At 50.7% G+C, this 24,125-nt stretch overlaps 7 protein-coding genes across 7 annotated transcripts; 2 read left to right on the top strand and 5 right to left on the bottom strand.

The window, feature by feature from the left end:
- Window positions 1-293: 293 nt before the first annotated feature.
- Window positions 294-1,856, bottom strand: ALT_0358 (putative C2H2 finger domain protein; the record flags this gene model as incomplete). The annotated part of the gene is made up of 1 exon (XM_033555102.2): window positions 294-1,856. One exon carries the CDS (start codon window positions 1,854-1,856, stop codon window positions 294-296), a length of 1,563 nt encoding a protein of 520 aa, XP_033410993.2.
- Window positions 1,857-2,321: 465 nt separating this feature from the next.
- Window positions 2,322-3,029, top strand: ALT_0357 (60S ribosomal protein uL24; the record flags this gene model as incomplete). The annotated part of the gene is made up of 3 exons (XM_033555103.2): window positions 2,322-2,340; window positions 2,500-2,612; window positions 2,760-3,029. The coding sequence occupies 3 exons, from the start codon at window positions 2,322-2,324 to the stop codon at window positions 3,027-3,029; spliced, it is 402 nt and encodes a 133-aa protein (XP_033410994.1).
- Window positions 3,030-4,452: 1,423 nt separating this feature from the next.
- Window positions 4,453-5,273, bottom strand: ALT_0356 (synaptobrevin family protein; the record flags this gene model as incomplete). Its single annotated transcript, XM_033555104.2, has 2 exons — window positions 4,453-5,176; window positions 5,236-5,273. The coding sequence occupies 2 exons, from the start codon at window positions 5,271-5,273 to the stop codon at window positions 4,453-4,455; spliced, it is 762 nt and encodes a 253-aa protein (XP_033410995.2).
- Window positions 5,274-5,795: 522 nt separating this feature from the next.
- Window positions 5,796-6,533, bottom strand: ALT_0355 (uncharacterized protein; the record flags this gene model as incomplete). Its single annotated transcript, XM_033555105.1, has 2 exons — window positions 5,796-6,311; window positions 6,363-6,533. 2 exons carry the CDS (start codon window positions 6,531-6,533, stop codon window positions 5,796-5,798), a joined length of 687 nt encoding a protein of 228 aa, XP_033410996.1.
- A 976-nt stretch (window positions 6,534-7,509) lies between these two features.
- ALT_0354 (uncharacterized protein) lies at window positions 7,510-9,933 on the bottom strand (the record flags this gene model as incomplete). The annotated part of the gene is made up of 1 exon (XM_033555106.2): window positions 7,510-9,933. The coding sequence occupies one exon, from the start codon at window positions 9,931-9,933 to the stop codon at window positions 7,510-7,512; it is 2,424 nt and encodes an 807-aa protein (XP_033410997.2).
- A 1,485-nt stretch (window positions 9,934-11,418) lies between these two features.
- Window positions 11,419-14,817, bottom strand: ALT_0353 (ion transporter; the record flags this gene model as incomplete). Its single annotated transcript, XM_033555107.2, has 2 exons — window positions 11,419-14,465; window positions 14,541-14,817. 2 exons carry the CDS (start codon window positions 14,815-14,817, stop codon window positions 11,419-11,421), a joined length of 3,324 nt encoding a protein of 1,107 aa, XP_033410998.2.
- Window positions 14,818-16,776: 1,959 nt separating this feature from the next.
- Window positions 16,777-23,669, top strand: ALT_0352 (bifunctional carbamoylphosphate synthetase/aspartate transcarbamylase; the record flags this gene model as incomplete). The annotated part of the gene is made up of 3 exons (XM_033555108.2): window positions 16,777-17,503; window positions 17,566-23,552; window positions 23,613-23,669. 3 exons carry the CDS (start codon window positions 16,777-16,779, stop codon window positions 23,667-23,669), a joined length of 6,771 nt encoding a protein of 2,256 aa, XP_033410999.2.
- Window positions 23,670-24,125: the final 456 nt, after the last annotated feature.

Raw genomic sequence — 24,125 nt, 5'->3', positions numbered from 1 at the left:
TCCACCGGGATCTAATCCATACCCAATATGTTCCTTCAGCCTCTGTACTGCCTTGAAAATCTCCCGGGCTTTCTCAATTTGTGTATGGTTGCCATGGACACGGTTGAATGCGCGAATCGAACTGTAGCTTGCAGGGAATATTAGGGAGTCTTCGCCCCCTGGCTGAATAGACTCCGGGATGGTTTTAGGCACGGGACTTTCACCGGCAACGCGACCCTCTAGATGGCAGGTAAAGACGAAAATTGTTAACCACCGAACCCATTGAGCAACAAAACAAAAAAACATAAATTCAATCATCTCTGTGCTTTCTCACCAGTTGCAGGCACTGATGGTCCGTCGCCCAGCGTCCATGCGATAGATGTCACATGTCCTGAAAGGACATGCTTGTACAATTGCACTGCCGGTAGGTTCTCTCGAAATGTGCAGTCTTTCCATTGACACGTGAGCGTGTAAGGCACGTGAACTTTGAAAATGTGCTTCTTGAGCATTTCAAGATTGTGCAGCTCCGCTTGGCAATTCTCCCAGCCACACGTGTAGACCTGATAAGGAATTTGGGAAGTGACGGGTATTGTAACCTCAATCTTAGAGCTCGCGGGCGGTCGCCCAGGAGGTCTTCTCCCGACCATCTTGACAGATGGACGCGGTGACGACTTTGCTTTAGGAGACGGCTGTGCTTTTGTACGTATTTGAATTGAGCGTCCGGGCTTTGGTTGCGGCTGCGACAGGGGCTGTACTTGCAGGTGTACTTCGGGCGGAGGGTGCGACCGAGACTGGGGATCAGAGGGAGGTTGCACTTGTTTCTGAGAATCGGGTTGAGATGGGGATCTCTGCTGAGGGACTGTCTGTGATGTCTGTAACGTATGCGGTGACCGTGGCTGTAGTTGTGGTAGTTGTTGAGTATGTTGATGAGGGTACTGCGGAGTTGCGGCAACACCAGCATATGGAGGATTTGGTTGGGCAGGACGCGCCATGGCGGAAGTCACATGCGCCGGCGCGGACAGCGGTTGTGCGTCACGTGCTGTGGTTGTATTGTTGACTTGCTTCTCCTCCGGGTCTACAAGATCCCAGCGAAAGGTTTCCAAATCTGAAGCAGTGTCGAGTCCAGTGAACACATCTCGAAGGCGGAACAGATGATGGTTCAAAGGAGCTTCCGTAGGGTGGCGCCCAGACGCGATCAAGACATCTCGAGCAATTGTTTTCGGATCATATTGTAGCTTTTCCGCCGCGTCAGTCACGTTCAGAGGTTTTGCTATGTCCGCACGCGTCTTCAGATAGCTCCTGTCCATGGTATCTTGCGGAGTAAAGGAATATTTCGAGAGACTTTCTTGAGGTGGCATCGTCGGCTTCGACAAGGTCACAGTCGCGGGTGATTCAAGACGACGCCTCTTGGCATCATGCCCACAAACGTCAGCATCAACGACCTCGGTAACGCGCGTAACAGGTGGGTAGTTCAGATATGACGAAGCATTTTGCGGTTGCGTTTGAGCGTAGTTCGTAGGTAGGGGTTGTGAGAAGGTCGAAAGAGGAGGAGCAGGAGGTGGTTGTTGTGTAGTCGCAGGTGGGTTTGCTCGGTATTGCTGTCCTCCTTGATAAGAGGTAAAAGGGTAGGCAGTCGATGAGGAATATGTTGTGTCCTGCGGCCTCACATATTGTTCAAGAGAAGCATAATGTGTTTGATAATGGTACGGTTGGCGAATGTCGCTCAATGGTGTTTGAGACGTAGGGGGGAAATCCAAGAACGAATCCGGGTACCCCTGAAACGGCGACGGGGGGGAAGCATATTGAGTTTGCTGAGGAAATCGAGAAGGACCCGTCTCTCGGTGATTCTGAAGCCATTCGAAGTAATCGTTCGCCATCTTGGGCGGACAATGTCGCTGCGGAGCAATTGAGGGGCCAGTTCAAGACGCTAGGCATGGTGCAAGGTCAAGGACAAAAGAGGTCGGAGTGAGGTCAAACATGTCAATAAGAAGAACTATTAGCGAAGGCGCGTGTCTACGTTCATCTCACTCAGTGCTGATGCGAGAATCAGTAATGCGACACGCTCCGCAGTGAGACTGTAGGCCGATCCGCGCGCCCCGGCGGCGTCGCAACAATAGGCCAGGCAGGGAACTTCCCCTTCGGGAGAGAGGGGCAACGTTATCCAATCAGCGGGAAGCCGCCAACCCTAGCCTAAGCGGGATGTCATGTGACGCACATTCGGGCTCCCACACATTTTCGGCTAACACTTTGAGAATACAGCAAAAAAGAGTCCTGTTTCGACGACGACTAACGACGACAACGTTCACCACGCCCGGTCATATCAGAAAAAGAGGCCTATCAAGATGACCGTCATGAACAACGGTATGTTCGACTTTTTTTGCTCAATAAAGCTTCATGACAAACATCCTGTTCCTCGAATGCGCCTTTGATATTTTGCTTTCTCCGAAGACGCATTCTCAAACCGCCTACGCTCAGGAATTGTATTGGGAGGATACTGACTCTCGGTTTTTTTAATGATAGGAATCGCCTCTTCCCGCCGGAAGTCGCGCAAGGCGCACTTCAGCGCTCCCTCCAGCGAGCGCCGTGTCATCATGAGCGCTCCTCTGAGCAAGGAACTCCGTGAGAAGTACAACGTACGCCTCCCGTCATGCCACCTCTCCTAAACCGATCATCTCCCGTTGTCACATTCTACACTCTTGTTCGGAGGGACTTGCAGGAGGATAGCCAGGGATCACTACAAAGACTTTGTAGGATGTTCGTTTCTGACAGATACCGTATAGGTTCGCGCCATCCCCATCCGCAAGGACGACGAGGTCACCGTTGTGCGCGGCTCCAACAAGGGACGTGAGGGAAAGATCACCACCGTCTACCGTCTCAAGTGGTGCGTTCACGTCGAGCGTGTCGTCCGTGAGAAGTCCAACGGCCAGAGCGTCCCTATCCCCATCCACCCCTCGAAGGTCGTCATCACCAAGCTCAAGCTGGACAAGGACCGCGAACAGATTCTGGAGCGCATCGGAAAGGGCCGTGAGGCTGCTAAGGCTCGTGCTTAAGGGACTTGTTTTCTGTGTTTCTTGTTGCAATAGGGGCGATGGCGTGGGAGTACATGAGATACTCAAAATGAGAAAATAAACCTGCTATGACCAGGCTTCCGTCTTCCAAGACAGGTGCACGCTATGAATGGAAAGAAAAAAAGTGCAAAATTTCCTCTTCATCTCATTGTTCGGGTTTGGCTCTGAGCGACATCAGTTGGCGTTCCTGATCTTTCCTCTCACCCGACCTGCAGCTGCATTTTAGGTAACTCCTATCGAGAATACTACCGAAATCTCAGATCCGCTTCACTTGTTCGAATTCCCTCACTCATTGGTGTGGTCTGGCGGGCATCGGTTTACTTCCAGGTCTCGGTTTCCCCCCCCCCCCTCCAAACAAGTCGCCCACACAGCCAACGAACAAACGCAAATCCGAGCCCTGAGGCGACGCAGCGCACGGAAACTGTCAGCAGGCCCATCGCAACAATCCGTGACGTTGAGTTTCGACCGCAAATGCGTTCAGCTTCCGGGATGCCTCGTAGTTACCAGTTCCCCGCCTTCCTCACTTCCCTAGAATAGCGCCAGATTATCTCCTCATCAACCCCGTCCCTCAGGGCGGTTTCCCATGGTTGAAGAGGTATACGGCTGGCGCAGAACGAACCGCGGAATACAACCAAACTGGTATCAACCAGGGGTTTATTTCCGCTCGCTTGCAGACTCGCACTGAGCGTAAGCTAGGAAGCTGCGAGTTTGATAGCGAGGGACATACCTATGTAGAGGCTAGATATTGTTTCTTACAGAATGAACCAATCTTGATATCCAAAGTCACATTTCTCCGGTCTGATTAGATTGCCGCTATATTCCTGGGATCCTGATACTGTTTGTTGTGAACAAAGCACGTGCGTTTGCAGGAGATATACAAACCGCCGTCCTTTCATCAGGTAATAAAGTAATGTGGGATTTCTGTCAAACAATGATTCAATAACTGGTTCCGCGCTGTTCAGTAAATCGAATTCTTGATTATGTTGGAAGTACATGCTTTCTGTTATTGTGTATTAGTACCCAGAACCAGCAAATATATATTTCGCTTCCATTGGGATCACTAACCGGAGGAACAACGAAATCAACGACATACATATATGTCAGACAGGACAGTATACTGAAGCAATTGATAGTGTACATTCATCGAATTCATGCTATTACCTCATGCGTGTAGGCTAAAATTGCAGTACAAAGCTATCGAATCACATAGAGTACATACAAGGCAAGCGATATCACAGACAAGGCAGACAAAAAAGTTCACAATCGTAAATGCTATCGTAAGCTGGCAATCCACAGAGCGATTGACGTACATTCTACAGTCAGAATAGGTATGTGCACAGAAAGAGGACATCGCTCCCATTCGTTCCGCGACAGAGGAGTGATGATTTGGCCAACGGCAAGACTCCTACGCACTGTGCCCAACACACTTCCCCCAAGCCGGCAAGCCGCATCCCATACCGACGAAAATATAGATGAGGAATACCACCACAACAGCCAGAAGCACCATCAGCTTGATATTCTTCCACCACATACGCCGCCGCAGACCGCGACTACGCACTCGGAAGTCGTGGGCGTTGCCACCGAGCCGATCAGTCTTATCAACCAGTAAGTCGATCCGTTCACCACGCTCAAGTACCCGCTCAATGTTCTCTGTCATAATGTCACGAACGCTGTCGATCTCCCGCCGGGCTGAAGCAAGCGAGTCCGACGGCGGGGCGGTGTTGTATGTCTGGAGGAGAGAACGAAGCTCCGAGTTAAAAGCGGCACAGCCGTATGCAGGGAGAGAAGAGAAATCAGTGCTTGAAGGGGGGTAGGTCGACAGGAACTTGCGTTTCATCTCGAGGAGAAAGGCAAATGGAATGCGACGGCCTTGTTCGGCGGTCGCCACGACGATGTAGCTGAGAGGTGCATAGGAGTTTGGTTCTTGGCGACCGGCATCGTCTGAAGAGCCTGTGGGTGAATCTGCAATGTAATGGACGAAGAGACGCTCATGTGTGTAAGTGAGCTTCTGAGGCTTGTCATGCGTGATCTTAGGGAGGATAATGGATGCTAGAGAAGAGGCTGCAGTCGAGGATGTCCCGGGTGACGAATGCTCTGCGAGGATAGTTGTTCGGTGTGCTATACAAGAGCTGTCGAATATCTGTTAGTCTAGAGCGTCGAGAACGTCAGAAATATAGGTAGAACATACTAGAGCAAGAAGCTCGAAGGTTGTGATGAGGAGGCCATTATGGTGATACACCTCTGCTGGACGAACGATGAATCAAGTGGGCCGCTCCCGTGATGAATAAACTGTAGGATTCAATACCCAAAGATATTTCTCCGAGTTCTTATTCCTTCCAACTCTGAAGATCAGGAGAGTTTCCGTTAAATGCAAGGCGGCGGTAGAATTCCGTGACGTCGCCGCCAAGAACCCCAGATTCTGTCACGTGATAAACATCTACAAAGGCAGCCATCGACCTACGTACGAAAGCAAGAGCTGATCATTACGCAGGACGTGGTAAGGATTGATCAAGAAGCCCCAATGCACATTCGACTAACTTCATAAAATATTACCCTAAAACACCTGATGCATACTCAATAAAGAGAGAATCAACCACGAAACCATAGAGCCAAGACGTACCTTAACAGCGATGATCGAGCTTAGAGCGACCCTTCTTCTCCTCACTAGTTGATATACGATTGAGCTGGTTGTTGCAATCCTGGCGTAAGTCTGTGCGTCACTGCTAAAAAAGAGTTAGACAAAGGAAATCAATGATTTTGGGCGACAATGTCAAGACAACCTTGTACAGCATAATGGTCGCCTTTGATATCAAACGGATGTGTCGCCCATGGAAACACCCTTAGGACTCCATCTTCGCCCCAATTGAAGAACTGAACTGATTGACCAACCGCCACAGCCCCACGGAGCTGGCTGTACTGTCCATTCGTGACCCTCGTATGATATATCTCAGCGAGCAGCCTTCTAAGTTCATTAGCAGCTCGCAAGCGGACCGATGTCTTGTCCCGATACACTGCGGTCGCGCAAACGATGGCGAAGAAGGTGCTGTATCCTTCTGCACCTGGTCCAGTAACGGTCATCGTATGCAGTCCGTACGTCTCTGGTGTCTCGGGACTGGCTGTCTCGGCAACTGCTTTGATGATGAAGCCGTCTTCCGGGGCACAATGGAGTTTGAGGATCTGGTACCAGATCTCAGTAAGATCCCACAGTTTGTTCTCACCGTCTAGGACATCGATGATGGGCTTGACGGTGGGGGCTTGGCGGTACTAAAACATGTTAGCAAAGAAATGGCTGAGCAGATGATGGAAATCACTTACAGTTCTTAGGGCAGGATGGACCTCGCTCGCCGGGACCCTTGGGTCCCTACGTGGTAGGTTGGGAGTCGTTCTGGAAGGCGCGCCAGAGTTGCGGGTAAGAACCTGCCTCCTGAGGTCGTTGCTGGGTGGGTTCCTCGTAGGAGTGCGAGTTGCATGGTGTTGTGCGGGCATGGTGCAGTTGTTCAGGAATTGTTCAAGCCGTTGGAGAAAGGATTGGTAGAGGATAAGGTGAATCGTATAGTGATGAGCTGAGAGCAGCAAGTGAGTTGGACAGCAAGGTATAACAGAGGAGGTGTGCTAGCATTTATACCGCATCTGGCGGAGTTGGCGCTTCCATCAAGATAGCCTGTCTTACCAGGTATAAAGACACTTGTCTTGCAATGCGAGATTTCTGAAGGAAGGGATTCACAAGTGATGCGGGAGACTTCCGAACCCACAGTGATATCAAGTCGACCTGTGCCTTGATCCTGTGCATCACTTACCTTTCTTCGAGCACTGCAACTTCTATGAAGAAACAAGTGGATAGAGTACTAAGACGCATTTCGAAGACAATCGTCGAAAACAAAGAACAATGGCATGGTCTCGTTGACTTGACAATAAATATCTAGATATCAAGACTTGAAGAAGTCGAACAGGCATCTCATCAGTGTCTTACATTGAACATTGACCCTCATCCTTTGCACACCGTGTACCTCATTCCTTCTTAGACACACCGAGTACTACATAGCATGCTAGTGCCAGGAAAGAAATACAAGTAGAAAGACCGTCTCGACAAAAAGGTGTTTCAAAGAGCATTGTCACTTAGGCAACCAACGACAATACCTTTGTTCCTATTGACAAGCCAATAAAATTCGTCTAAGCTCGAGGAAAGAGCTGTTTCTTGATCTGAGACATAATTACATTGAGGATCAAGCGGGCTCCTCATTTGAGATTAGAGACACTTGAGACATATTTCATACCATGGTATACTTGCTCAAGGTTTTTCTGATATGTTTGGAGGATATGCGGTATGCATTTAACCACCGAAAATAGCTCAACATCATCATTCATCAATCATAATGCGTTATTGGTGCAACATTGAATTGACCCAAATTGTCCATCCCAATCAAATCTTGGATTTAGAGTCGCCAAAGCAGTATATCAGCATTCAGTGACGTGAACCAGAATCATTGTCGTCCATATGCACCTCCTCAAAGTCACTCAGAAGGACACTATGACTCGGAGAGCCCATAACAACGGTGTCGGTAGAGTCACTCGCGGAATCGAAGTCAAACTCCTCGTCATCGGCCGAGCTCAGATCGATCGAGGTATCGTCGTCAGCACTCTGCCACGAAAATGATACATGGTCGCTGTTCCTTCCACTCTCCTGTTCAATATCCGTGTCAATGGACATTAGATCACTCTGATGACTTTCCGTGGCCCTGTGGGAGGCACCTTGGACTGTGGTCTCAATCTCTGAGGGCGCAATGGTGGAATGCGACATCACCGAGGAGGCAGTGCTACCTGTATGGATTGCTGGGCCCGGGGTCGAGAAGCCCCCTGTCTCAAGTAATGGCACGTTATCATCAGTAAAGACGCCTCCGGATCCGTCATCATTGCCACCAGCCCACAAGGGAAGATATTTGAACTCATTTTCCGTGAGACATGTCAGAGTATCAGTCAATTCGTAGAACATGGTTGAAGACCGAGGGGTGATCATCTGCTTTGCGTAGTCATTTACGTAACCCTGAACCTGAGCGAAGAAGATATCCAAGTCGAATTCTATCACCTCACGCGGTAGGACCAAATCAATACCCGGGAGGTTCTGTATTTGGGGCGCGCTGTATATAGAAAACCCAGATGCGGGGGTATTTGCCGTCATTCGGGGCCGTCTCGTGTCCAAATCCAAGACTCTCCGCCCTAACCTTCTGTAGAAAGCATTGAAGTCTACGGCTCTGCCCATCAACCCTTTTCGTAATATGCCACTGGTCTGCCAGTCTTCTTGCTCTCTGAACTGTGGAATGCTCTTGGCAAGGGAGGCAATGACAGAGGGCTGTTTTCCGGAGAGAATAGGACACTGGCCGCTAAAACTCTCAATGGATAGACTGTGCCAAAATGTCCTGCTAATTATGCGCTCTGCTGGCGACATCTCTCTGTAAGCGTTCGCGAAATTTGGTGGCGGATAGCCCTCATGGTCCTGCGAGCTGAGGGATACTTCTCGGCACCCTCTTTCAGGAACACTGCCCCTTAGTGGCGACAATAAGGTGCATCTCACGAAGTCTTTCAGAGCAGTGAGAAGCCAAGACTTGGCTTCCTCTTCTTGTGAGGATCTTGGTTGGAAATGGTAAACTTTCTGAAACTCGGATAAACCATAAAGCCATGCCATGCCAGACCCCACCAAGTGAACGAAACGATCTATAACATGATCCAGGAAGCTCTTACTTGCGTACTCGATACGCTGGAGCTCTGTATCATCTAGCGACTCACGGAGGCGTCCATGCCATGTCACCTGAGGCCTCCCCAGGGGGGCTGGTTCGTCCCCCTTAGCCAGCAGAAGTAGGGCCTCCTCCCCTACAAGGATGGAGAAGGTGTCCCGACAAAGGGAGGCGCACTGTATTCCACAAGCTATCCGATAGCTGATCTCCGGGTGGATCTCGATGAATCGGACGTTGGTGGACTCGTAAAACCAGGAAAGAATGAGGTCGCATATCTTCGGCGTCGTGGCGATATCATACAGCTTCGCCAGGGCGAAAAAGGTCCAAAGCTTGCAAGGAGTGTCAAGTTGAGGATGGAAATCCTCCAGAGCCTGCAAGATCTGTTCAATGCCTGCATGGTGACGAGAAGCAGAGTAGTCTAGCGGTAATTCAAGGTTCTCGCGTTTTGCCTTAAAATCCGAAGCGTCGGGCGATTTGGCAGCCTTGTTTTCCACCTCACCTTCCTGATGGTTTCCAGCCCGTTCATCTGCCTCAGGATTCTGCGCGACTGAATCATTCGACTCATGGGACGGCGGTCCGCCGAAGCCTGTGTGTGTATTTGTATCCAACGCCTCAACCTCGTCCTGCCCCCCAACGCACGAGGCAGGGAGGTACCATCGATTCTGACAGCGGGTCCAGGTCCTGATACCAAGAGGGCAAGAAAGCTCCGTGATGGTGATGACCGCCTCTTCCCCCTCCGTCGGAGGAGTCAGATCTATAACATACTTGAGACCGTTTGTAAGCCCGCCAGTGAGTCCACGGCGCTTGACAATCCGGGCCTGCGTCCTCGGATTGAAGAGCTTCTTGAAGAAAGAGGAATCAGTTTCCAAGAGCTTCCGGCTGTGTACGCGGTGCGGGATATAGTCCCTTGAGGCAGGTAAAACGGAGTTGGTCGATGGTCGTGGTGGTGAATCGATGAACACGAGAGTGTCTGCGTTGTCTAGAAGGAGCAGTGGTGGGCAAGGCGCAGGAGCGTTTCTGGTCTTGGACCTTGGGGGTGTTGGCCGAATGGGGATGTAGGTGGATCCAACAGGAAGTCGTGGCCATTGCCACTCCTCAAATGTAGAGGAGTTTCCCTCAGCTCGTTCAGTAGTAGAGAAGTCCATATTCATGCTCATACAGCGGAGCCGTTATCGTCCGGTGCTAGCGTTAAGCAGCCTCCGTTTATAAATCGTCGCTGTATAGGTGGGAGGAGAACAGAACGAAGATGGTGAAACTTGGCCCATGGACGGAGAACGATGCTTTAAAACATGATGAGATGTCCAGAAACCCCGAAAGACACGAACAGAAGATTTCACGGAAAAAGTAACAAATATTATTAAGATCATATGTCGAGTCAGCCTCATTCCTGTCATTTGTAATGAGGCTGACTACGTGTGACCATTGGTGCACCCGATGGGAAAACGCATGCGCTTCCCTGTACTCCGTAGGCTTCCATCTGCTTTTTATCGCGCACGCTTGGGCTATGATGAGAAGAAAGATATGATTCGCTGACGGTACAATGCCCTCAGTGATGAACCTTGACTCTGTTCTGCTATTTAGCCATATTACTGGATGGTGTTGTGGATTAATAAATTAAGGGTCTCACTACGCGGTTTTTCCATGTCAGAGAGGAATATTGTTAACCATTGAGATCTCGCCTACCTACACTTTTTCTGCCTTACTACAGGAAATCACCCTATAAGGGAATATACAGGCAGTAGTAAGCTAGAAATACACATTATACAAGTAAATCAATGACCGATCCATGGTACATATCCGAGTGTCCCTGGTCCCTGGTTCAAGCTTCAACGTGACGTCAAATCATCGCAAAGATATAGTATCATGGGCAGGTCATTAGCCGGAGAGGACTACAACAGATGTTCCTGGACATATGTATCGTCGTTGATCAAAGACTACCGCTCTCGGACCGTAATTTCAATCAAGAAACCAACCCAATTACGACCGAACGAACCGTCCACCTCGGTTCATCAAACCAACAAGAAATGGCAAAAGATGGACCCATCACGCATGGCCACAAAGGATCTGTCCAGTACGTCATCTCATGCAAGACTTTTACTATATACAAGACGGCTATCTGACTTTCGTTCCCTTCTTGTTTCGACAGGTCCCGAAATTTCGCCTTGGCGAGCATGTTCGGCGTCATAACTGGGGCGTGGCTGATGTTCCGTGCCCTTGCGCCTAAGCATGGGAGATCTCTGGTTTCCGACGAGGAGCGGGCGGCTATGCAAGGTGGTCACGGTGACAAGTTCCCTGAGGGGAACAGGAGGGGGTTCGTGCCTGAGGACATAAGAAAGAAATAGGGTTGATCCTGGATGCTCCCTTCCAAGAGGCTCACGAGTGACTTCCAGGAACATGGTACAGATAGTTTGCGGGTTCAGGCCGAATGAAAGTCTGGTGAAGTAAAATCAACAGGTCATTTCATGATTCTGGCTCACTATAGAGGGTATCAATTGCAGACTGATGTAAATGATATGAGACAGCCACTCGGTGATAGACACAACAAGCCAAAAAGGAGATTCACGTCATACTGCTCGCTTACGAGCCTGTGGTAGAAAGGAAATCATGAGCGCGTAGTATCATCATGTCATATAGTCTCGTGGTCATGAGTCCGTCAATAGGCCATCGGACTGCATCCCGTCGCTGCTATTCTTGCTTTTGCGGGATCCTCGAGCTTTTTTCTTCGTGTCCCTGCTTTCCATACGTTTCTTCTTGTCTTTTTGGGCGCTTCTCATTTCGTCGGGCCGACTCTGGCTTCGACTGGACTCGCCCCGCCGGAGATCTTTCACTTCCTTCAACATCTCACGGAATCCCTCTTCGATATTGTTCATGCGAGCCAAGACAAGCTTGCTGAGCATGTCTTGATTGCTTCCAGAGCTGTCAGGTCGGGCGATGCCACCCGCAGCATATTCCATTTGCGTCGTGAAGCTTGCAGGTAAAGCAGCCAAGAATCCATTTGCAATTGCCCTATTGTCGCCCAAGTCAGAGCCCAGCCCATACAGATGGGATGCCTGACGGCGACCCCGGTGTTGCGACTCGGTTGGTAAGAAGCCGCCCAAGTCAGGTACGGACATGGGATTTGACCTGGGCAAAGCCACGTTTTGAGAAACTCCAGCATCCAAACTATGTCTTCTTTGCATCCATTGGTCTACAGAAGTTGCAGTGGCCGCATCATCCCCTGCCGAAGGCGTCTCCGCTCTGGGTCTAATTGGAACAGGAGACACGTCGGTTCCTTCGTCGTTGCTGACCGAGGGCACAGGATTGTAAAGCATTGTGGCGGCGGAGTAATTCCGCGTGTGAAACTTGGGACGCCGAGAAGGACTGTTTTTGCGTGATTTGACTCTCGCTGTGGAGGGCCGGGAGCTGTAGAACTTTGGTGTTGCTTTACCTGGACTCACACCGCCGTTTCTCTCAGAACTTGATGAATTCGAACGGCGTACTTCTGTATCATCGCTGGTTAACTCATCGTCGCCTTCAATGTCCGTGTGCCGAGAAAGCTGCCGTATCCTGGCCGGAGACACATTGGCTCTCTCACGACGCGGCGTGGCAGGTGAGGAGACAATATGACCGACATGCCCTTCAGGATCTGACGTGGCAGAACGGTTGGAATCGGTAAAATCGCGGAGACTCCCAGTGGTCCTTACTCGAAAGGGAAATCGAGACCTCCTGGGGGGTCTCTCCAATCGATCAACTTCATCCGAGTCCTGCTCATCGGGAGGGTGTACAGGGCCAGACCCCATAGCTTGCATCCAATTGCTAACAATATTATTGCTCTTTCTCTGCTGCATCAGCCTCGGCGGACGCCGATTTGTCTCCTCCAAAGGATTCCGGAAGACTTCTTCAAGGGCGCGGTCTTTCTGATACGTTGCCACTGATGGCTCTCGTACAAGCCGAGGAGCTTGAGGATTGAATGATTTGAAGCGACCGTGACGGGGGCGACTGCGAGACAAGGGGTCGGGATGCATCGAAGGATCAATGAGATCAATCGGCTCGTTGACTCTGGGACTGAGAATTGCCTTCTCGTAAAGGCAGATGGAGAAGAGGACCGGAAAATGTGTGATTTTGATGATAGTGCGATTGAGTCGGATGAACTGTCTCAAAGGCATGAAATAACGGAGCGGCGTGACTAGCCACGCAATGATATTAGTCGGTGCCACATAGGAGAAAAGCGCATCCGACTTGACCATCGAAATAGTATTGACAGCGAATAAGAATTGATGCTCTTGGTTGGCATTCTGCACAATTGCCATGAAAGAATTGGTCAGAACGGTAATAAGGATCGTCACCACGACAAAGTGACAGATGAATAGGAAGAGTGTCAAAATGATCTTGCCCAGGATGTTGTAATCATCCCAGAGCGTCCACGCAGCCGGAGTGAATCCCATCAACATCTGGAAGAGAGCATAAGCAACAGACGCAGGGGTATGCTCTTCAATGTTGCCAAACGATAGAGTGAAGGCGACAAAAAACCCACTACACGTAATGGCGACTAGAAGAAACACTGCAACCAAATCCGAAGCCATTATGCGGAACGCAATAAGCAATTGTGAAAAATATCGGTAGTGATCCAGGACCGAAAAGAGTCGGGGAAAGAGCAGAACCGCATTGGCGGCGAGGATGTCATATGCTCTGTCGGCAATTGCATGATTGTATGGGCTGGGCATCAGAGCACCATATAGCCGCATGCAATAATAGCAGAAGAGCAGGAATAGAATCCCGAGGTCAAACAGGTTCCAGAAGCTCATGAGATATAGACTAAAGCCCTGTTCGTTGAAACCAACGATTTCGTCAAGCATGAACCCTGCGCTCCAAAACCAGAAGATAAGCTCCAGAGACGAGATATCCACTCGCCGTTGCACCAGAACTGCGAGAAACAAGCCTAGGAGGACAGCAAATGATAGAGTGGATAGAAATTGTCGGTATCGAGGCACTCGAAGCCGGGAGAGCTTGAAGAGAGAGGCATCTCTTGGATCGTAAAGCGTCACTGACCGTCGTGGCCTGGAGACTAGCTGCGCTGAACTGTGGGATGCTGCATGAGCAGTGCCGTATGCGGGGCCTCCATCCCGTTGTACTGCCGCTGGGGTACGATGAAGATTGTCGGCAGCTGAATGGAAGACTATTGTACCAGCCCAAATTGCTTCTAGCTGCTGTACCACTACAGGATGAGCTAAGAACCGTTTCGCCTGAGCGCGAATGGCAACCTCGAGGCAGGAAATACGGGCAACACCTGCCAGTGGTTTGTTGCCGGTGCCAGGGTACTTGCCCGATGTTTCTTGGAGGCCTTGAGCCATTGGTGACGTCTGGCCTTGCAGGGGATAAAACTCGTAAGAAAGAGCATCAATCAACTCCCTAGTCGAATATTCCCGCAGAAGCTTGATCGCAAGAAGCTCGCTCACCATGGCTCTTGTCTGAGACGCACCACTGTTTCCAGGATTCAAGTGAATCTCCTTATTGAACTGCAAGCAGTTTGCCATCAGAGCGTATAACGTGCCACGTGAGAAGTGTAATGCTATAATTTTCTGCTGGATCGGCTTCACTAGAAACTGTGAGATTTGGGGAGAGCGCAATTGGTCCCATGTCAGCGTGGTTTCGCATCGCGACTCGATCAACAGCCGAATCGCATGAGTGATATCGTAGACCGGAAGAGCATCTATTCACAAGCGAATCCACGTTAAGTACTTGTATTATAAGAGACCTTAAAAATCGCAGGAAGAGATGACCATACCTAGATGCGAAGCAGAGAATATGGGAAGAAGAGGAGTCGACTCAATAGGACGTTCTTCTTCCTCCTGATCTGCATCCTCACGAAGATCATCTGCATGTTGATAGTCTTCGTCAAGGAATGCGGCATGAGTCTCGTTGTATCTCATCTCAGGACTTGCATGTTGAGCCTCTTCCTGGCGAAAAGGCCAAGGACCTTCTCGAGTCGTGTAAGGGGATGAAAATGGGGAACGTTCCGCGTAGACTCTTCTTTTCTTCGGGCGGAGAAGAGAGGCGAGCATTATCTCTAACCAGATTCCGATATTCCAGGGGTTGACCAATTGAGCGATAACAGTCATTCAAGGCATCCCGGTTGGCGAACGCAGCGTAGCGTGAGCGGCGCGTTTTCCTGTCCAGCTAAGGTATGGAGAGGGGAGTCGTGGAGGGAAAGCCGAAACAAAGGCCGTAAATAATAAACATTAGATGATTGAGAAAGGAAGCAAGGGCCCACGATATTTAAAAAAAAAAAAAAGAGAGCTCGTTTGAGGGTTCAAAAGCCTCAAATAAGCAACTGAAGGGTGCAAAGCGAAAAAACAAGAATGTCGAGGCTCGAGAGGGTTGGCTGGATTTAGATAATTCACGCAGTGCACATGCGCCTGCTGCAGTGGGTGGGGGGAAGATCTACTCATGCATGCAGAGATAGTATTAGATATCTTGTCCTTGTTGCAGATCCGGTCTCTCCCCAGTCATGGCTATGCTCATAGGATCATAGCCATCCTCTCTCCATACCGTATAGAGCCATGGAGGCTCCTAAGTCTAAGAGTCCTACAAGTAGGTAGACTCTACAGAGCAAGTATTGGCCACTCAATATTAATCAAAATAATCCAGCTGTTCTGCAGGTGCAGGAGGTTGAGTCTAGGCTAGTAGAGCTTTGATCCTGGGCTGGCCCGGAACTATGGTTGGGCTTACCGGGGTAATTCACACTATCTGCCATATTCTATGATACAGTAGGGAGTGCTTCTGTGCCCCATTCTCCAAATTTCTAGTTTGGGGGGGGGGGAGAGGGGGGAACTGAGCATGGTCACTCATGACATGAGCTCCTCGTGCAACTCAAAGAAACGGTGTAAAAGAACGAATGCTTCCCGAGCATCTACAGTTCTAAATGACATGATGATGCTGATTATGTTGCTGAAATTTAGATGAGTTACTTTTTGAGGAAATGTGTAAACGAATAGGGTTTCCCAGAGTACTCCAGTACCTCGTTCAAAAGCTCGATACCTCTCCGTTGGTACATTTTTCGCTCGCTAAAAACTCAGATTTCCTATGACGAAACCGAAGACGAAAAACAGTATCTAGGCCGCTGATATGGAGCCCAGAAGTGGAAGCGCCCCCCACCCCTGGTTTATTACTGGCTTAGAGGTGAAATCCCTGGCTTCGGTACTTCGTATTCACAGAGCTGCGACTCTGGTGAGAGGACTCAACAGAGAGAACACCTGAATGAGTTCATGTACTGTTCTATGCAATCACTTGACTTGTAACCGATATCGAAGCTATCTATTTGCGTCTGTCCTCAACTGATGTACGGAGCAGTCATGAGAGACAAGAGTGTTGGAAAAGGCTCACCGCCTGCAACTTTCTTGTTGTAGTCCAAGGTCCCAAAGAGGCAACTAACCGAATCTGGGTAGCGAGTGGCGGCATGGTTTGCGTCTGCCAAGGGTGGCATGGAAAAATAAACGGGAAAAATAAGAAAAGGCAGCTACCCGGCTTCGCTTGTTTTTTTGTTCAATGCTACTACCTAGATATTGTACAAATGATCAATTGGTTGTCGAGAATCAAGAAACAACCTGTAATTATTCTTCCATATGTAGATATATTGGTGTACTGTGAGATCGAGTATCGCCATCTATCGAATTCAGCGACACCCTTCCGTGGGGCGAACGATGGAAAAAAGGACAGAAAAAAGTCTGCGGGCGGTAAGGACCAGCAAAACCACCCCGATCCCCGGATCGGTCAAGCCAATCAGTCCAATGAGAGAGCTTCTTGAACACCCCATACACAAAATTTTATTCTGCCGTTCGCACGAGAATTCTTTCTCCTCTTCTTCTATATTCCTCTCCCTGTGCTGAAGCAGTAGAGAAACACTCGTCCTCCTCTATTCTTACCATCAAGAAGAGTCTTGGAGGCTGCTGATGCTACGGTAGAGTGAAAACCCTGCCAACTTGTCCCCGAGAGGACCTTTTCCTCCCCCATCAGATACCGCAATGCCACAGTCCGCCGGTAACGACGAGGTCGCTCTCCCCTCCAGCCCTTTGTCTGGAGGGGCCGTGTCCTACAATCAGATCAACAAGGAACTGCAGCCACTCCCATCAATGGAGTCAGGAAATGGAGCCGTGATTCCGCCTGCTTCTGCCCGAGTAAGAGGCAGCAGCGGCAAGATGTTCGCCCTCGAACTCGAGGATGGCACAGTCTACCAGGGCTACAGCTTTGGTGCTGAGAAGAGTGTAGCAGGAGAGTTGGTTTTCCAGACCGGTATGGTGGGATACCCGGAGTCGATCACTGATCCCTCCTACCGCGGTCAGATCCTGGTCATCACTTTCCCTCTAGTGGGCAACTACGGTGTGCCCTCCCGTGAGACCATGGACGAGCTTCTGAAGACATTGCCCAAATATTTCGAGTCTACAGAGATCCACGTTGCAGCTCTCGTTGTTGCAACATACGCCGGAGAGGATTACTCTCACTTCCTCGCCGAGTCGTCCCTCGGGCAATGGCTCAAGGAGCAGGGCGTCCCCGCCATGCACGGAGTGGACACCCGTGCTCTGACCAAACGCATCCGTGAAAAGGGTAGCATGCTCGGCCGCATGCTGCTTTCAAAGTCTGAAATCGTCGATGGCGTCGTGGAGATGACTCCTGGCGGCAAGGACAGCTGGAGGCCATCCTTCGAACAGATCGAATGGGTAGACCCCAACAAGAAGAACCTCGTGAGCGAAGGTAGGTTTTTAAACAACCGGAAATGCACTTTTGAAGGTTCCGATATCTGACATAATCCTCAGTTTCGATCCGTGAGCCTCGCCTTTTCACACCCCCTGAGAATGTCGCCCTCAAACACCCATCTGGCCGCCCAGTTCGCGTCCTTTGCTTGGACGTTGGTATGAAGTTCAATCAGCTGCGTTGCTTGCTTGCTCGTGGTGTTGAAGTTCTTGTCGTACCGTGGGACTACGATTTCCCCAAGCTTGCCGGCAAGGACTACGATGGTCTGTTCGTATCGAACGGTCCCGGTGACCCAGCGATGCTCTCTGAAACCGTGAACAATCTATCCAAGACCCTGGAGGAAGGCAGGACTCCTGTCTTTGGTATTTGCTTGGGTCACCAGTTGATTGCTCGTTCCGTTGGTGCCCAGACGCTTAAGATGAAGTTCGGTAACCGCGGTCACAACATCCCCTGTACCAGCATGCTGTCGGGCAAGTGCCACATCACCTCCCAGAATCACGGTTACGCTGTCGATTCCTCGACTCTTCCCGAGGGCTGGGAGGAGCTTTTCGTCAACGCAAACGATGGCAGCAACGAGGGTATCCGGCACGTGAGCCGCCCTTTCTTCAGTGTGCAATTCCATCCCGAAAGCACTCCTGGTCCCCGGGACACTGAGTATCTCTTCGATGTGTTCATCAACACTATCAAGGACACTCTTGCCTCTTCTGATGCTCTTCAGAAGCCTGTCTCTTTCCCTGGTGGAACAAAGGCCGAGAACATCAAGACATCGCCACGTGTCTCTGTCAAGAAGGTTCTGATCCTGGGAAGTGGTGGCCTCAGCATTGGTCAGGCTGGAGAATTCGACTACTCTGGTAGCCAGGCTATCAAGGCCTTGAAGGAAGAAGGAATCTACACTATCCTTATCAACCCCAATATTGCCACTATCCAGACTTCCAAGGGTCTTGCGGATAAGGTTTACTTCCTCCCCGTCAACGCGGATTTTGTGCGCAAGGTCATCAAGCACGAGCGCCCTGATGCCATCTATGTCACATTTGGTGGTCAGACCGCCCTCCAAGTCGGTATCCAGCTCAAGGATGAGTTCGAGTCCCTTGGTGTCAAGGTCCTTGGTACGCCGATTGACACCATCATCACAACCGAGGACCGTGAGTTCTTTGCGCGAAGCATGGAGTCTATCAACGAGAAGTGCGCTAAGTCTGCGTCCGCCTCCAACCTGGAGGAGGCTCTCAGAGTCGTCGAGGATATCGGATTTCCCGTCATCGTCCGTGCTGCCTATGCACTCGGAGGTCTTGGCAGTGGTTTCGCTGATAACATGGATCAGTTGAAGGAGCTGTGTACGAAGGCTTTCGCCGTCAGTCCCCAGGTTCTGATCGAAAAGAGTATGAAGGGCTGGAAGGAAATTGAGTACGAGGTAGTCCGTGATTGCCAGGACAACTGCATCACTGTCTGCAACATGGAGAACTTTGATCCTCTCGGTATTCACACTGGTGACTCTATTGTCGTTGCACCTTCGCAGACTCTGTCTGATGAGGATTACAACATGCTGCGTACTACCGCCGTCAATGTCATTCGCCACCTTGGTGTTGTCGGAGAGTGCAACATTCAATATGCTTTGAATCCCTTCTCAAAGGAGTACTGCATCATCGAGGTCAATGCTCGTCTGTCCAGATCTTCTGCCCTTGCGTCCAAGGCCACCGGTTACCCTCTTGCCTTCATCGCCGCTAAGCTTGGTCTGGGCATTCCTCTCAACGAGATCAAGAACTCTGTCACTAAGGTCACCTGTGCCTGCTTCGAGCCATCCCTGGACTACTGTGTGGTGAAGATTCCCCGTTGGGATCTTAAGAAATTCACCCGTGTGTCGACCCAACTTGGCTCTTCGATGAAGAGTGTTGGTGAGGTCATGGCCATTGGGCGTACCTTTGAGGAAGCGATTCAGAAAGCCATTCGCTCCGTTGACTTCCACAACCTGGGGTTCAACGAAACCAATGCACTGATGTCTATCGATCAAGAGCTCCAGACACCTTCAGATCAACGTCTATTCGCCATTGCCAACGCCATGGCTGCCGGCTACAGCGTCGATGACATCTGGAAGCTTACTAGGATTGATAAGTGGTTCCTCGCCAGACTCAAGCGCCTGAGTGACTTTGGCAAGCTCATGAACACCTACAATGCAACTACTGTTCCTCGTCCTCTTCTGCGCGAGGCCAAGCAGCTCGGTTTCTCCGATCGCCAACTCGCCAAGTTCCTGAGTTCGAACGAGCTGTCCATCCGGCGGCTACGTGCTGAAGCCGGCATTGTCCCCATTGTCAAGCAGATTGATACCGTCGCTGCTGAATTCCCTTCAGTGACCAACTACTTGTACCTCACATACAATGCATCTGCCCATGATGTTGCTTTCGACGATAATGGTATCATGGTCTTGGGCTCTGGTGTCTACAGAATCGGTTCCTCTGTTGAGTTCGACTGGTGTTCTGTGCGTACCATTCGGACCCTCCGTCAGCAGGGCCACAAGACTGTCATGGTCAACTATAACCCTGAAACTGTCAGTACCGATTACGACGAGGCTGACCGATTGTACTTCGAAAATATCAACCTCGAAACTGTTCTGGACATCTATCAGCTGGAGTCCTCTAGTGGCGTGGTCATTTCGATGGGCGGCCAAACCCCGAACAACATCGCCCTGCCCCTCCACCGCCTCAATGTCAAGATTCTGGGTACCTCTCCTGAGATGATTGACAGCGCGGAGAATCGTTACAAATTCTCTCGCATGCTTGACCGTATCGGCGTGGATCAACCTGCCTGGAAGGAACTTACCAGCATCGAGGAGGCCAAGGGATTCTGCGACAAGGTCGGCTACCCGGTGCTTGTCCGGCCCTCCTACGTGCTTTCGGGAGCTGCCATGAACACCGTCTATTCGGAGCACGATCTTGCTACCTATCTCAACCAGGCGGCTGATGTTTCACGCGAACATCCCGTCGTCATCACCAAGTACATTGAGAACGCCAAAGAGATTGAGATGGATGCCGTCGCTCGTAACGGTGTCATGGTCGGACATTTCATCTCTGAGCATGTTGAGAATGCTGGTGTCCACTCTGGAGATGCAACCCTGATCTTGCCCCCTCAGGATCTTGACCCTGAGACCGTTCGACGTATCGAAGAGGCCACTGCTAAGATCGGAAACGCTCTGAATGTCACTGGTCCTTTCAACATTCAATTCATCGCCAAAGACAACGATATCAAGGTCATTGAGTGCAATGTCAGAGCTTCTCGTTCATTCCCCTTCGTGTCGAAGGTTATGGGCGTCGACCTGATTGAGATGGCTACCAAGGCGATGATTGGCAAGCCCTTCGCTGAGTACCCGCCAGTAACCATCCCCAAGAATTACGTTGGTGTCAAGGTCCCTCAGTTCTCTTTCTCTCGTCTCTCCGGTGCCGACCCAGTTCTGGGCGTTGAGATGGCTTCTACCGGAGAAGTTGCTTCCTTTGGTCGCGACAAGTACGAAGCTTATCTGAAGGCTCTGATCTCCACCGGTTTCCGTCTTCCCAAGAAGAACGTCTTGTTCTCGATTGGTTCTTACAAGGAGAAGATGGAGATGCTGCCGTCTATCAAGAAGTTGCACCAGTTGGGATTCAATCTCTTTGCTACCGCTGGTACTGCCGACTTCTTGAAGGAGAATGGTGTGCCTGTCAAGTATCTGGAGGTTCTTCCTGGCCAGGAAGATGAACTTAAGTCCGAGTACTCCCTTACTCAGCACTTGGCGAACAACCTCATTGACCTTTACATCAACTTGCCATCCAACAACCGCTTCAGACGTCCCGCGAACTACATGAGTAAAGGCTACCGGACTCGTCGTATGGCCGTTGACTACCAGACTCCTCTGGTCACCAACGTGAAGAACGCCAAGATCTTGATCGAAGCCATCGCCCGCCACTACGCTCTGAATGTGCAGACCATTGATTATCAGACCAGCCATCGCACCATCATCTTGCCTGGCTTGATCAACATAACCGCCTTTGTCCCTGGTCTGGTCACTCCCGGCTCCAATGACTTTGAGCTTGTCACCAAGGCTTCGATTGCTGCTGGTTTCAGCATGATTCGCGTCATGCCCGTGGGCGTCGACGCTTCTGTCACGGATGCTCGCGCTCTCAGACTTGCCCAGCAGAATGCTCAGAAGGCTTCTTACTGTGACTTCAACTTCTCCGTTGTGGCGACTTCTACCAATTCCGAGCAGGTCGGCCAAGTCACCGGAGAGGTGGGCGCTCTGTTCATTCCTTTCAACCATCTGTCTGGAAACATCAGCAAGGTCACTGCTGTGACAAACCACTTCTCGGTGTGGCCCTCGAACAAGCCCATGATCACCGACGCCAAGTCTACTGATCTCGCGTCAATCTTGTTGCTGGCGAGCCTCCACAGCCGCAACATTCACGTCATGAGCGTCACCTCAAAGGAAGATATCAACCTCATCGCTCTCAGCAAGGAGAAGGGCCTGAAGGTCACCTGCGACGTCTCGATCTTCTGTCTCTTCCTCTCTACAGAAGATTTCCCTGACTGCAACTTCTTGCCGTCTGCTGAGGACCAGAAGGCCCTGTGGGAGCACATGAGCACCATTGATGTTTTCTCCATCGGCAGTATTCCCTTCCAGCTTGCTGGTAAGCAGGCCTCTCCAGTTTCCGGTATTGCCGAGTCGTTGCCATTGCTCTTCACCGCTGTATCAGAGGGTCGCCTTACCGTTGAAGATATTGTTTCTCGCCTTTACGAGAACCCCAAGAAGATCTTCGAGCTTCACGACCAAGCCGACAGTTCTGTCGAGATTGAAGTTGACCGCCCATACCTCTTCCAGAGCCCGTGCTGGTCTCCCTTCAATGGCAAGAGCTTGCGGGGTGCTGTTCAACGGGTTACCTTCCAGGGCAAGACCTCTTGCCTCGATGGTGAAGTGACTCGAGATGCTCCCAAGGGAACAGATATGTCTGGCCATCGTATTGTGCCTGCGTCTCCGTCTGTCAAGGCTATGTCTCCCATGGTCCAGGCTCGCCCGGAGAGTTCTCTTGACAGAAGACTGTCGATTTCTGGAACTCCAGGTCGCTCTTTCAAGCCAAGGGCCGCTGAGTCGGCCGCCAATGAGCTCGGTCCTCCTCTGTATACCCCTGTACAGACTTCTTCCTCCCTGCGCGATTTGCTGTCGCGGTCGACCTTCAGACAGAAGCATGTTCTCTCTGTCAACCAGTTCACCCGTGCCGACCTGCACCTCCTCTTCACGGTGGCTCAGGAGATGCGTCTCGGAGTTCAGCGCCAGGGTGTTCTTGACATTCTGAAGGGTCGTGTTCTGACCACTCTCTTCTATGAACCTTCGACCCGCACATCGGCATCCTTTGACGCTGCCATGCAGCGTCTCGGCGGACGGACTATCGCCATTTCCACCGAGCACTCTTCTACCAAGAAGGGTGAGACCTTGCAGGATACCGTCCGCACCCTGGGTTGCTACGGAGATGCCGTTGTTCTGCGTCACCCCGACCCCAGCAGCGCTGAGACGGCTGCTAAATTCTCGCCAGTGCCAGTCATCAACGGCGGAAATGGCAGCGTCGAGCACCCCACTCAGGCATTCCTCGATCTCTTCACCATTCGGGAAGAGCTTGGAACTGTCACTGGATTGACGATCACCTTCACTGGTGATCTGAGATACGGACGTACCATCCACTCTCTCATCAAGCTGCTCCAGTTCTATCACGTGCGCATCCAGCTCGTTGCGCCCAAGGATCTTTCTCTTCCCGAGGAGGTCCGTCAGACAGTCGTCGCATCCGGACAGCTGGTGCTCGAGTCTGAGGAGCTGACACCAGAGATTGTTGCACGCTCCGATGTCCTGTACTGCACTCGTGTGCAGAAGGAGCGGTTCGCTGATCTCGAGCAGTACGAGCGTCTTAAGAACAGCTTCATCATTGACAACGCTCTCATGAAGCACGCCAAGAGCCACATGGTCGTGATGCACCCCCTACCCAGGAATGCAGAGATCGCCGAGGAGGTTGATTTCGACCAGCGGGCGGCTTACTTCAGACAGGTTAGTTGCCTTTCTTTCTCGTCTCTCATTGTGTCGAGTTGTGCTGACTTATATCTGCAGATGAGATATGGCCTCTACTGCCGCATGGCTCTGCTTGCGTTGATCCTGGCACCATAGGTCATCTCATGTTCTATATAGGGAAAGAGGGACGCTGATGACTTGTGTGGTCAAGCATTCCATTAGTTCTCTCTTCGTTTTTGTTTTCCGATGTTCTTCCAGCACCTCATGTCATGTCTCAGAAAAGTTATGCAGTGTTTATACACGTAGGCTTCCGCGAGGAATACTAGATATACTCGCCTTATAGATTAGATGAATCTCTCTTATGAACCTCATGATCCCGTTACGTGTGATGTATGTGTTGTATGTTTGGGGTGTATTTTGTGTTTTGTGTGTGGTGTGTGGTGTGTGGGTTTATGTGTGTTGTGTGTGTTTTGAGTTTTTCTCATTCTCTTTTCATTTCTTTTCTTTCATCGTTTATCTTTCCGTTTTATTTCTTTTTCACCTTTCCTTTTTACTTGGGCGTGCTTTTGGGACGGTCTTGGGTTGGATTTATGGGTTTTGGATTGGGTTTCT

The sequence above is a fragment of the Aspergillus lentulus genome, assembly GCF_001445615.1.
Source record: "Aspergillus lentulus DNA, contig: Alt01, strain: IFM 54703, whole genome shotgun sequence".
In the NCBI taxonomy this organism is placed as follows: domain Eukaryota; kingdom Fungi; phylum Ascomycota; class Eurotiomycetes; order Eurotiales; family Aspergillaceae; genus Aspergillus; species Aspergillus lentulus.
This window is presented reverse-complemented; position numbering and strand designations above follow the sequence as displayed.